The 13,935-nt window shown below is 36.0% G+C and overlaps 2 protein-coding genes across 3 annotated transcripts; both read left to right on the forward strand.

The window, feature by feature from the left end:
* The first annotated feature begins 1,959 nt into the window (after positions 1-1,959).
* mus201 (rad2 superfamily protein mus201) lies at positions 1,960-6,798 on the forward strand. The gene is made up of 9 exons (XM_018544850.1): positions 1,960-2,047; positions 2,209-2,384; positions 2,652-3,086; positions 3,173-3,389; positions 3,462-4,705; positions 4,795-4,893; positions 4,952-5,165; positions 5,333-5,569; positions 5,662-6,798. The coding sequence occupies exons 1-9, from the start codon at positions 1,960-1,962 to the stop codon at positions 6,327-6,329; spliced, it is 3,378 nt and encodes a 1,125-aa protein (XP_018400352.1). The 3' UTR covers positions 6,330-6,798.
* Positions 6,799-7,651: 853 nt separating this feature from the next.
* Positions 7,652-13,317, forward strand: spas (spastin). Of its 2 annotated transcripts, XM_018545017.1 has the most exons (7): positions 7,652-8,304; positions 8,403-8,573; positions 9,270-9,542; positions 10,649-11,004; positions 11,580-11,911; positions 12,463-12,773; positions 13,109-13,317. In XM_018545017.1, the coding sequence occupies exons 1-7, from the start codon at positions 7,752-7,754 to the stop codon at positions 13,270-13,272; spliced, it is 2,160 nt and encodes a 719-aa protein (XP_018400519.1). In that variant the 5' UTR covers positions 7,652-7,751; the 3' UTR covers positions 13,273-13,317. The 2 variants fall into 2 exon arrangements, with proteins under 2 accessions (XP_018400519.1, XP_018400520.1); XM_018545018.1 differs by lacking the exon at positions 9,270-9,542.
* The last annotated feature ends 618 nt before the right edge of the window (positions 13,318-13,935 follow it).

The raw sequence follows: 13,935 nt of genomic DNA on the forward strand, positions 1-13,935 counted from the left end.
ATATATATATATATATATATATGTATACCACTCGTTCTATAAACGCGCGTGCCTGTATTACAGACACATATAATACGTATATATATATATGTGTAACACTGTAATAACACTGCGAGAGACGTGCACATGTGCGTATAAAGAGAAAAAAAATAGATATATAGACGCACATTAGAGGTCCGTTTTTATTCCTAGACAGCTGCACTGCTGGGACTTTATTTTATACCTGTCTTCCCTTTAAGTTCCAAAAATGCATACTACTACAATTCGGTCACAGAAACTTAAACATATATGTGTGTAGATATAAAAATAAGAGAGAGAGGAGAGAGAGACAGATTTTGAAAAAAATTTATCTTCGAGATTCGGTTCACATCTTTATTCGATAACTATATCGCAACGAGATATCATAACGCGGCTCCTTCCATTTTGCCAGCTGCGCAATCTTTGACTGTACGTGCTACTAATTATTTTTTACTTTATTTTGCGTGTAACAATTTCTACATGTCGTTCTCACGGCTCTTTGCGCTCACTCGATGGCTAAACTCGACGATACAATTTTCGACATTTTTCCATACTCGCGATGACTTCCCATTCGAGTCGATTCGTCTGACACGTTATGTCATTTCAGCTGCTTTCTATATTTAATTTGTATCGTTGCGTGTCACCGCGGCTCGAGTCTCGCGCGACTCTGACTCTTCCTCTCTGCCTCGGCTGATTGTAGCAGTCCGCTGCAGAATTGTGCAAAATGAAGGGGGGAAAAGATATAATTTAAAATCATCGAGAAACGAAAAGCCCCCCCTCTTTATATACACGTTAAGACATTATTCTTATGTGCTGGTCAACACGTAAACGATTACGTAAGAAATAACGCAAATATGTATTAATGAAAATAAAAACAAACACGAGTTTTCATCCGTTAAAAATTAAATATATCCATTATTCGTGCGTTAAACGCCGCGGCGCGGCGTAAAGTCATCTAGGTAGTGCAAGGAATAAAACTCGCTAAATCGTATATGCTAAATATGACGCTCGCCCCAATTGCCTTGTGCGTGTACTATGGGCGTAACCCGTCCATTTTTCTTCCATTTTTACTCCTATTGGCTTGATTCGTAGAAGTGTCGTAGAGACGATCAGATCGAGCGCGCCGCTTCGGCCGCGAACGCGCAAACCAAGTTTTTATAAAACCCGATTCCCACGCTCGTTCTTTCTACGGAGGCGCGAAGACACCGGCATGAAATTATATCGCGAGCGTGATCTCGATACGATCTACTATTGTAATTATTGCGCGATTTTAATTATTATATCGTTGCGCCTTAAGGAATAAATAATTAAGATGCGGAACAACGTCGCATAATTATAGCTATAGCTCTGTGTAGCCTTTAAAACGCTTGAATGCGTCCCATGATGTATGATCGCGCATCATGTAAAGATTGTAAAGTATAAACTACAATTAAACGATGTATTTTCTCGCCATCACGATCGTTCTCCAATTTTCCACCATAATCGCATAGCGAGAGGTTTTTTTTTTTTAAGGCAAAATAATTACTCGCGTCTCTATACTGCAAAAAAACAAAAAGAAAAAATAGGCGCAAGTCAGCGCAAGTGCAGATACCGGCTTCCTTCGTCAGCTGACTAGTGATTGCCAACAGTGCGAACTACGAGTAACCGTAGTCGACTTCGCTGAACGCCCGCAGACGCTAAAACGTTAAACGTGTGTTTTCGCGGGTGTGTGGATTTCTATCCTCTTGTGGATGACCTTAATCGTGTACGTATATATCGTGACACGACGATACGTGCGAGTTCGATTTGAGTTAATCGCGTGCATTTTTTAGGTTAGTTATTGAAGATATTAACAGTTAAAATTTCCTCAGATAATGGAAGAAAAATATACCAGGAAGGGGTTTGCGTTACAGTTTTAGTGACACTTGTCTGTGTCTCCGTATCATCGCAATCCATGACACAATGGGAGTATACGGCTTGTGGAAATTGCTTGATGCATCCGGAAAGCCGGTACCCTTAGAAAGCCTCGAGGGCAAGGTCTTAGCAATTGGCGAGTATAAACATATATGTATATAATATTTTAAATTTAAGTTTTGTGTGAAAAAAAAAAAGATGACAGAGACCTGTTACCTCAACTCGAGTTTCTAACAGAAGCACAATTGATTATAAAACTTTTATAATAATGTGATATATATCTTTTACAATTTATAGATATATCAATATGGATGTACCAAGTATTGCAAGGATATCAAGATCGTCATGGCGCTCCTAGACCCAATGCTCATTTGCTTGGATTATTCAGTAGGATATGCAAACTTCTGTATTACAAAATTAAGCCTGTTTTCGTATTTGATGGTGGAGTACCCATGCTCAAGAAGAATACAATTGTAAATATGTGATACATTATCAGATTCTTTCAACTGATTACAATATTATAAATTAACAAATACATTAATTAATGATCTTTAACTCATGTATTTCATGCAAAGGAGATACGCGATTCATTGTATGAAATTTAAAAAATTGTGCACTATGCATTTACGTACAAACTAAACTGTTCTTCTATCTTGATTATAATATTGTTCGTACTTAATTAGCTCACCGTGGGAACCAGGTAGTGAGAAAAGAGCCTTCTCATTCTTTTGTGTTTGCAGGCCTCGCGCAGGAAGCAGAAATCTATTGCCACGAGTAAGGCGCAGAAAATGAAGGCGGATTTGATAAACAACTTGATAAAGCACAGAGTTGTAAAAACCGTTCTTAATAAAGATTCCAAGGATCAGAATAGTGAAGCGACACAAATAACGATAAATACGCAAACCAAACATTCCAACGATGATATGTTTGCTCTACCTGATATGCCTAGCGTTAGCAACTTGCAGAGTTATGTTGATGATGATCAAGATGATTCCGACTCCCCTGTCGAACTAAGTCCACGAAAGCAATCCAAATGGAAGGGAAACATACACAACGTTGACGTAACCAGTAACGAATTTAAATCATTACCTGCAGATGTTCGTTACGACATACTCACTGATCTTAAAGAAACGAGAAAACAAAATTCCTGGGGTCGTTTGTATGAAATGCCTCAAGTATGTACAAACTACAAATGGAAAACAATATTTAATGCTTATATATACACACATATTATATTATATTATCTAAATGTCCGGTGTAGGAATCACATGAGTTCTCAGGCTTCCAGTTGAAACGTTTACTTAAACGTAGACATGTGCAAGAATCTTTAGAATCTGCTGAAAAGGAAATGGGTGGAAAGACACTTACATTGGAAGAGTTGGACAAGTTACTGACTGAACAAGGTGTTGATACAAAGAGTAGAGACTTGGCTTTTCGAATAGCCGCGGATAATACAACTAGATTGATCTACATCAGTGGTATGTGCAATAAACATTTCTTATTATACATCACCATCTATTTAATAATGAATTTTATATTACTTTATGCAGACAAAAACGCGTTAGCGACAAAATCTGTTACAAACGAACCAGAATCGAACAAAAGTGATACGTTACAGTATGTAAATGAAGAAATTGAACCTGTTGCTGGTCCAAGTAATCCTATGCGAATTGTAGAAAATATTAATGAGTATGAATTAAGCGATTCCAATAGTGAGGACAATATATCGATCTATGATGATGCTCTACCTATTGCAGAAAACATAAGTGAATACACATTTGATAGTGAGTGGGAATCTGAAAATGATGTAAACGAATCATTGAGATTATTGGGAAAGAATATGATAAATCCTGCATTAACGTATATGTTAGAATACAGCGGTTTGTCCCAGAATGAAATCATGCAACTTATTAAACGTACTAAGGATGAAAGTCACAAAACGGTAAGCAAAAACATTAAAGATACCGCAGAAAAAGATGTTCGTATAGAATTAGCAAAAATCACAAAGCTAGATGATAAATTAACTTTTCCTGAAAATTGTGAGCAAGTTCTGAAATCCGTAGAATCACAGAGTGAGAGAGAGAAAGACGTATGCAGTTTTGAAGAAAATATGACCGATGAATTAATTTCATCTAGTCCAGAATCGGATAATCTCACTCAAGTTAAACCATTGGAGAGCAATGACAAGACTTCAAATATTACTATTACATGCGATATCTCGGACGAAGAAATAGTTGACGAACATTCTCTTACCGTGAAATCTAACAAAAATGTAATACAAGTAGATACATCTGATTCCGATTCCGACGATTTCATTGAAATCCAAGATGTTCCGATACATGATATGAATATTTCAAGAAATGTTACGAAGAAAGAAGATATTGAGATAACTTTTAAGATCGATAAAAAGCCAGAAGATGATATATTTGCCGATATATTTATCAAAACGAATAAAGAAGAAGTTAGACCAGTGAATTCGAAGCAAGAACCATTTGTCGATACGATAAACGGAGATGAGCAAACACAATTAATTTCTGAAAACTATAATAAAGATAGTGCCTTAGATATTATATATGAAGAATCAATCAAGGAAAAAACAAAAACTGAATTACTAGACAATATTGAATTAAACGAGAATATACCAGATGACGAAGACAAAATACGTGTCGACGAAAACTCGAGTAAGTCGATTGAGCAAGATAATACTGATACTCGAATTAATTCTCTTGACGAAAATATACAGGAAAAACCACAAGTGTTACCTACTAATAAAGAAGATTTGATAGAATTGAAAGTAAACTCAACATTATTTCTATAAACAGATGGACAGTAATTTTATTGCATTTGTATTTATTTGTCTGAAATATGATTATGTAATTACAGGGACAATTAGAAGATCAGCAGGAAGAACTTGCGAGAGACATTGGCAAACTAGAGAGACAAGCTACCAGTATTTCTGAGCAAATAAAAACCGATGCACAGGTATACTCGAAAGAATACAAAAAGACAATGATGTGTGTTACATTATGTTCGTTTACAGGATCTGTTACGTTTATTCGGAATACCATACATAATAGCTCCCATGGAAGCGGAAGCACAATGTGCATATTTGGAACAAATTAAACTAACTGACGGCACAATTACGGATGATTCTGATATCTGGCTTTTTGGAGGTCAATGTGTATACAAGAATTTCTTTAACCACAACAAAAGAGTGTTACGATTTCGTGCCTGTGATATTCAACATCATTTTAGTAAGTATTGGTAGATCCATTATTATTTTAAGCTAAAGTGGCAATAATATAAATAATACTAATTAATATATATATATATATATACGAATATATGTTGTTTTTGTGCAAAAATGGTATGAAAATCTATTATTAAAGATTTAATAATAAAATAATTATATGTCACACAGGACTCAACCGCAATCAATTAATACAATTGGCCCTTTTGGTTGGTAGTGATTATACTACGGGAATAGTTGGCATTGGACCAGTTACTGCGCTAGAAATATTAGCTGCATTTCCTGCCGATGGAGATAACGTATTACATGGATTACATAATTTTTGTTCGTGGATAAAGAAGGGAATGTTTGTTGCTCCTGGAAAAACGAGTTTGCGCAATAAATTGCGAAGTCTGAAATTGAACAAAGGTAAATGATAGTCTCACGTAGACCGATAGACCGATAAGAATGAGTAAAAGTAAATGGGTATAAGTGATTGCAAGTAACTGATTATTTGACAGATTTCCCAAATCAAGCAGTTGTCCAAGCGTATCTTTTTCCCACGGTTGACGAGTCGAAAGAAATTTTTACCTGGGACAAGCCGAACGTCGTGCTTCTCTGCGACTATACCAGGCAGAAGTTTGGATGGACAAAGGGCAAATTCGACGACACAATGATACCAGTATTGAAGAGGATGGAAGAAAACAAGAATCAAAAGTTATTAGATATGTACTTCAAAGCGAAAGCGTCTCCGCGTTCGATCGAATCAAGCTTAAGTAAGAGAGTACAGAAGGCTTTGCGCAGATTGAATAGTGACGATGTAGATATGGATAGTAATACAGATGACAAACCTCGACTTAAGAAAAATAAAAAAGACGGTGCTGTCCAAAAATCAAACAATGAAAAGAATTCAGAATTTGAATTTACTGAACTTGAGACACCGACTAGTAAGATTAAAAGTGCTATCCATGAGGGAGAGAGATCTATTAAAGCCGTTGATGAAAAGAAAGATAACAAGGAATATATACCGCAACGAGAGAAAGATAAGGAAAGTGCATTAAAAAGGAAATTGCACGCTATAGAAATATTTAGAAAATCAAAACAGGGTTTGAGCAAAACAAGAAAGGTAAAATGCAAAACACGAAAAGTCAAGGAACAAGCAGAACTATCGGAAAGCGATAGTAACTAGATTGATTTGATAAAAAAGAAGGAAAAATGTACATTTTTATCATACTGTATTATACGCTCTTTTGGAAGGTGTCACTTAAGTGTTATCTTGCACGAGGCTTGTGTGTGTGTTTAAAATATCCATCCACACAAGCTCTATAACAACGATGCGAGCTAAATTAAGAATCTTGTAAATTTTTTCTATATAATTTAATGATTATAGGTGCTTTCCATTTTTTTTTACACAAGTTGACACAAACATTCTTTCTTGACATTTAGAAAGTAACAAAAGAGATAGAAAGACACTTGTGTTGACTTGTGCCACCAAATAGAGAACACCCTATAATTCATCGTGTATTTATATATGTATGTCAATAATATATAAGCAGAGAGAAATTTGAGAGTGGACACCTATTTTCATGAAACTTCAATCACGAATAATCAAAGTTGACTCTGTTCGTCATACATCCTAATAGTTAATAAATAAATATATACACTGAAATAAAATTTAAAAAAAAGTAATTTATAAATATGTAATATGATTTTCATTTCTTAAGTATCTACAAAACATATATGTATAACTAACAAAAGATATTCCTAACATATATTTTTAAAATCATTGTTTCTTATCCTACTTCACGACTACGGCAGTCTCGTTCTCTGTCAGTCTTCTCTCCAATATTTTATGTTCGATTCCGTGATTTAGCACGGATTCATACTACCTATATTAGCGTGAAATCGATTGTGACACCCTGCGATTTTATCGTAGCGTACATACATAGGTACGTAGTACTCAATTCGAAAATAGATGCTGTATTGGCGCTAGTGTACGGGAGCAAATGCAGCCTTTTCTCGTGTCTACCCGTGTGTCGGGTTGTGCCGGATCAGCCGAACTTTGCCGAATTGCTTACTGGCCGGAATTGTCATCAGGAACCACCTGGAACTGCGCGAAAATTGCTTGGTTCTTGTTGGCGCTGCCAAGACAAGAGCGATAAGAGGAATAAGAGGGAGCATGGAGGGAGCATCGAGGGAGCGTCGAGGGAGCATCGAGGAAGCGGGCCAAAACAAGCGATGCTCGAGCTGAACGAAGACTCGCGTGTGCCATTGTTGATTGCCGCTATTTCGCGAGAGAGAAGCGCGTGAGATCGATTCGTGTCGATCTCGGCTTTTCTTCCAAGAGAAGATACTTGGTAAGACGCGGCGTCTCTTGCCCGTGTCATCGTCGTCGCCGCTGCTCCTCCTGTCACTAGCTCCTAATCGCACCGTCCACGCGCCGGCACTCGAGCAACGACGATGTAGACATCCTCGTCCGTCGCCGCGTCGGGGATGTCGGCACGGCCACTCGTGATTCTTGTGAATCTCTTGAATACCATCGCCATCGTCGACGACCACACGAGCAACACAATCCCGCGAACGTACGGAATCGCATCAGTCTTTTTGGGAGATGTCTTGCAGCGATGGCGCGCGCCCGACCCGTAAGTTCGGCACAAAGTCGCCGAAGAAGTTATGCGTGACCAAGAACGAGAACAGCGACAAAACGACGACGACCATCAGCTGCGCCAGCCACCGTCACAATCATCATTATCATCACGGCCATCATCGCTTCCTCGCAGACGGCTCCACCTCGCAGCCCTCGATACACAAGCGCAATCTCTACATTGTCTCCTTTCCACTGATACTGCTGTTCAATGTGCTGCGCACTCTGCTCTATCAGTTATTTGTGGTGTTCAAATACCTGTACACCTCTACGTCTCAGCTGATCCAGCGCAGACAGGCGTCCAAACAGGTCTGTCAATTGGAGAGTGTCGTGGGACAAAAGCCAACGGATGGTCGTTTGATCAATGGTAATCGGATAGAAAGCGAGGTCATGTCGCAAGTGCCTAGACGTCCTATTGGCCCAGGGCCCGGGGATCCATTGCTAGCTAAGCAAAAGCACCATCATCGCAGAGCATTTGAATTCATTAGCAAAGCACTCAAGATCGATGAGGATAACGAAGGTACATTTTAAATGATTGTAAATGATTGTCCATCTAAAGCTCTTTGCTAGTGTTATTTTCGATAACTTCGATAATCTTGTTCCCACTCATTGTAACAGGACAAAAGGAAATGGCGATAGAATTGTACAAAAAGGGAATCGGAGAATTGGAGAAAGGAATAGCCGTAGAATGCACTGGTGGACACGGTGAAGTATGGGAACACGCGCAAAGACTTCACGACAAGATGTGTACGAATCTAGCAATGGCGAAAGACAGACTTGATTTCCTCGGTTAGTATGCTCGTTGTTACATCCGTTGTTCTGCTGCACATTGCCGCGTCTCTTAAGCTATTCCAAGCTTGTTAACCTGTGGTACAACGACAGTTTTGTTTCTTGCAAATAATGTAATATAATTGATACATACACCTACTTTTTTCCTTTTATTTCGGCAACGGTGTCCACAGGTAAATTTTTAGGAATGGCAAGAGAAAGAACTTCAATGTGTATTTAGCATGCTCGTGTGCCATTTATTTTATTTTTTCGAAGAATACGTACGTGCGTGCGTGCGTGCGCGCGCGCGCGCGAGTGTACGTATGTATTTATATATGCATGCCCGCATATAATTTACAATTTCCTAGATTATTTACTTTGTGCACAAAGTCTATCTTTATTGTGCATTTCGTTGCATTTCGAAGAAATGTAAATCAAAGAAAAATTGGCGCGAATGTATGTCGATAAAGCAAACTGAGAGCAAAAAATATTAAAAGCCCAATCTCATTAAATCTCATTGAAATATCATTTAACTATCACGCGGCAATGATAACAATCGAAACGCGCGCTTTTGTTCCGAGACATGTAGCGACATTTTATCGGTATTTTGTTATCGTATTCGAGCGTTGTACGACCGAAAAATTAGCCTGATTTTCTTTTTTAGCTGTCTATAGCATTACTGCAGCATGGCAGAGAATGTTTTTTTCCTTTTTGTAGTGAGTGTGCGTGAGCTGAGAAAGCTGGGTATCAACAATAATATCAACAATCGCGCACCTGGAAATAAAATGGACGGCGAACATCCGGGAAAGCATCTGAGGGCTCGCCGCAACACGCACACTTATCAAAACGCTCGAACTTCACCCAACATTAATCACAATAAGAACACAAACAATATACACGCGACAATTAACGCCGGACAGACTATGTGTACCCAGATTCCCAAGTTAAGGCCACGTTCACCAAAAAACTGTTTCGCTCATACTATCGAAGGTATTGTTTGCCTGAGATTCTGGGCTTGAGTGCGAAAGAAAGTCGAATGCAAGTAAATAACACAGTAATGCTAATTGTTTATTTGGAAGAGATATCTACTTGGTTTGCAGTAGCTGTATGCACAACACTCGTTTGACATGTATACAAAATTCATGAGGTAGAGTAGATGAATGTGGGCTTGCCTTAATCGCTTCTTTTTTTTTTGTATACGTAAATTTTCAAATACTGCTGCATTTCGCTTATTACATACGATAAAATTTTTCGTAAAGCGCCTTATACTTAAATTTAAAACATTTATACGTTATTTATCAAATTCACATCAAGACAGATTAGACGTACAATTAAATGTACACTATCATACGATATGTTTCATTAAACACAATTCATACATATTCGCAATCACATATTTTAAAATGATGTGTATAATTTTTTATAGATTTAATATTTGTGCAATTTTTTTTTAGCGATAGTTAAAGATAATGTATGATGAGGCTGCAATGTACCTGTATTTTTTTTTTCAAACTTAAATCGACACAAAAGTTTAAAAAATCGATATATTTTTTTAATACACACGTAAAACTTACAGAATATTACATCTATTGCATAACTATATATCGCAAATTTAAATTTTACATTGCTTTTTATTAAATTACAATTCTGCTTTCGACTGAAGTGACACCACACAATACACGCAATGTAATCGTAACTTTATTAGAAAGTACAAATAGTAGCAAGTATTTTTTATCTGAATGTAAAAATTTAGTTTTAACAATTTAAAATTTAATTACGTTATTAGTGAGGTAATACATATATCACTGTTGCAATAAACATTTTTAGTACACTCTCCTATTATTTACTATTAAATTAAACGATACAGATAACAATATTGAAAATATATACATATCTTGGCTGTGAAAATCTTTTTTTCTTACTTTTATCTTTGCGATAGACCCTCTTATCCATTAGACTGATACGCAGGATCTGCCTTTTATAATATTAATTAACTAGTAGCGATCCTTTACATCATCAATTGCATAAAATTGCATTAATTGTAAAAATTAATTATTATTTTTAAGCTTTATTTCTAAGTACAGGCATTGTTTCAGCATCTGGTAGGAAACTATCGGTCCCTGGTAAACGAATAACAGGAACACCCCTAAGTAAAAGCCAGACATTGCCTCGAAGCATGGGTAGATCAATGCCTATTCAACCTTGCCACAGAACCATGCCTATCAAACCGTCCTCCACACCACCCTCTGTAAAAAGACAATTATCTGTACCTGGAAACGGTTCACCTATAAGACGTCCAGGAACACCGACCACTTCGAGCAGTAACAGGAGTACGCCAACAAGAAAAGTACCAATTTTAAAAGGCGTAGATCCAAAACTCGCGCAAGTGATTCTCGACGAGATCTTGGAAGGAGGAGCACCAGTGCAATGGGAAGACATCGCTGGCCAAGAGGTATATCATCATCGAATTATCGTCAATATCATTATCATTATTGTTGATTGATATAGATTATATTGCGAGAGATGGAGAGAACATTATCTCCATCCCTAATTGTTACTAAATAGATAGAAAGATAAACATATATTATTTGCCTTACGACTTTGTATGTGGGAGAGAGTTTTTACATCAATCTGACATACACCATAAATTTTCTTAACACACACACAAATTTAGTATAATTATCTTATCTGATAAAAGATTTTAGTTTAGATTTATTTTTTGTTTATATAAATATCTCTATTTTTTATTTCTACTATGCAGTTTGTCGCTAAATATTCAGACAACAAATAATATTTTTATTCGATTAGGTTAAATTTAATAATTTAAAAAAAAAGAATTATATGGTATGGTAGAGATATATTTAAAAAAATGGTATTATAGCAGTTAAAAATTTTTTTTTTCGTGATTAGTTTACCTTCAGGTAATTAACAGCTTATTAGCTAATTAATGCTAATAGCTGTTAATTACCTTCAGTTCCCCTTTGTCTTGGTTTTTACTAAATATTTTCGTTTGACTTAAACTTTCAGACTGCGAAACAGGCTTTACAAGAGATGGTAATCTTACCATCGCTAAGACCTGAGCTATTTACTGGTCTGCGAACACCTGCGAGAGGATTATTATTGTTCGGGCCACCGGGAAACGGAAAGACATTGTTGGCGCGCGCCGTTGCGACTCAATGCAACGCAACATTTTTTTCGATTTCTGCAGCCAGTCTCACGTCGAAATACGTTGGAGAAGGTGAAAAATTAGTGAGGGCTCTATTTGCTATTGCTCGGGAGTTTCAGCCCTCTGTTATTTTCATCGACGAAGTGGATTCATTATTAAGCGAGCGTAAAGATAACGAACACGAAGCTTCGAGGTATAGTTATTCGTGTATTCTTTCTGTATAATTACACACCATACACATACAAATATATGTATCAAATCAAATAAATAAGGAAAGCACCAAAGTCAGGGCTAAATTTTGATGCTAATCACACACACACACATTTTTATTAAATTCTTATACTTTTTAGTAAATTCTTATACTTCTTTTATAATTATGTAAACGCCAGACTTATTATCAGACTTAAAACGTAATCATAAACTAAATCTAAAATAATGTCACAATTTAATCAATTGACCATTTGATAATGATACTATTAGCATCTTTAAATATTGTAAAGTACTTGACAAAAATATTAGCTCAATCAAGATTTAAATATGGAACTTCTCGATTATTCGAGGCGGGTATCTTTCTCGATGATAGAATTAGAATAGTCATAGTAGGTACGAATTTTGGTAATATTTTTCATACAGTGATCTAAATTAATTTATTATTGTGTGTATATGCGCGCGTGTATATGTACGTGTGCAGATAGTGTGAACATAATGTGTTAATGAATGTGTGTGTGTGTGTGTGTATTTCAGGAGGCTAAAAACAGAATTCTTAGTCGAATTCGATGGTTTGCCGTGCAATCCAGAAGAAAGAGTGCTCGTTATGGCTGCTACAAATAGACCGCAGGAATTAGATGAGGCTGCATTAAGGCGATTCACAAAACGCGTATATGTTACATTACCTGACTTGCAAACAAGAATTGTGTTACTTCGAAGACTTTTGGCCAAACACAATGATCCATTGATGTTCGAAGAGTTGAATGAGATGGCAGTTTTGACGGAAGGATACTCGGGAAGCGATTTGACTGGACTAGCCAAAGATGCAGCACTTGGGCCTATTAGAGGTAACACTGAAACTTCCTTGTTTTTTTTTTAATTTTATGTTATGAGTGAAGATACGAATTTGGTCACTCATATAGCACCTTGCAATCCTACAAATGTGTCTTATCATTTTAATTAATATATGCACGCATACTGTCTCTTAGGTATTAGAAATTGATTTTATATTTACCACACAAGTGTGTATCAATTCTATATATTTTATTTATTTAATTGTGTCAAGTCTAATAAAAAATATGAAGAAGGTTCCATCGAATTCATATTGTGCCTTGAAAGTGTAGAAAAAATCTGTTACTTGTGAAATTTAACTACAATATATATCTTATTATATCATTCTCAGAATTGAATCCAGATCAGGTGAAAGAATTGGATCTTAACTCCGTTCGTAACATCACAATGCAAGATTTCCGTGATTCTCTAAAGAGAATTCGTAGATCCGTTTCACCGGCAAGTCTAGCTGCTTATGAGAAATGGAACTTTGAATATGGAGATGTGAGTCTTTGATTTGAAATAAGCCGCTTGAGCAAGAAGCTTCAAAAAAATTTACGTTTCAATTGAATTTAAACTGCAAAACATGATTAGACAAATGTTCCAAACTATTGAAATCATATAAAAAAAAACCATATAATACCGATTGTCGACGCAATTCTTATGTTTTTATTCTTTCTTAGAACAATATTGATACTTACAAAAAAGACTGCAGTAAAAAGTTAAATAAGAATTTTTTTCTCCAAATCGCGTAACGTGTTTTTGTCTCGGTGATAAAAAATCAACATATGTAAGGTCATTGTTATCTTATTTCACTTACTACTTTACTAACTATCTGATCTTTATTATAATTTAATAATAATAATAGAGCGAGATCTTTTACAATAAATAAAACTAGGTTCAAAGAGTGATTTAATATCTCAAATGTGTCTTAAAAAAATATCACATTGATTTCATGAAATAATACTCCATATAATACTCCATGTGTTCTATATGTTACATCCAGTGATCTAACATTACAATTTATGATTCAATACGATACAATAATTTAATATTATTAGTTTAAAGAAACAGTATTTATTATTTATATTTATTTATATATGTATATGTTCATTATTCTTACGTAGTTTCTTTGTAATAATTGGTATTTGAAATCTATGTGCGATACTATTTGTTTTA

The sequence above is a fragment of the Cyphomyrmex costatus genome, unplaced genomic scaffold (genome assembly GCF_001594065.2).
Source record: "Cyphomyrmex costatus isolate MS0001 unplaced genomic scaffold, Ccosl1.0 scaffold474, whole genome shotgun sequence".
Classification (NCBI taxonomy): domain Eukaryota; kingdom Metazoa; phylum Arthropoda; class Insecta; order Hymenoptera; family Formicidae; genus Cyphomyrmex; species Cyphomyrmex costatus.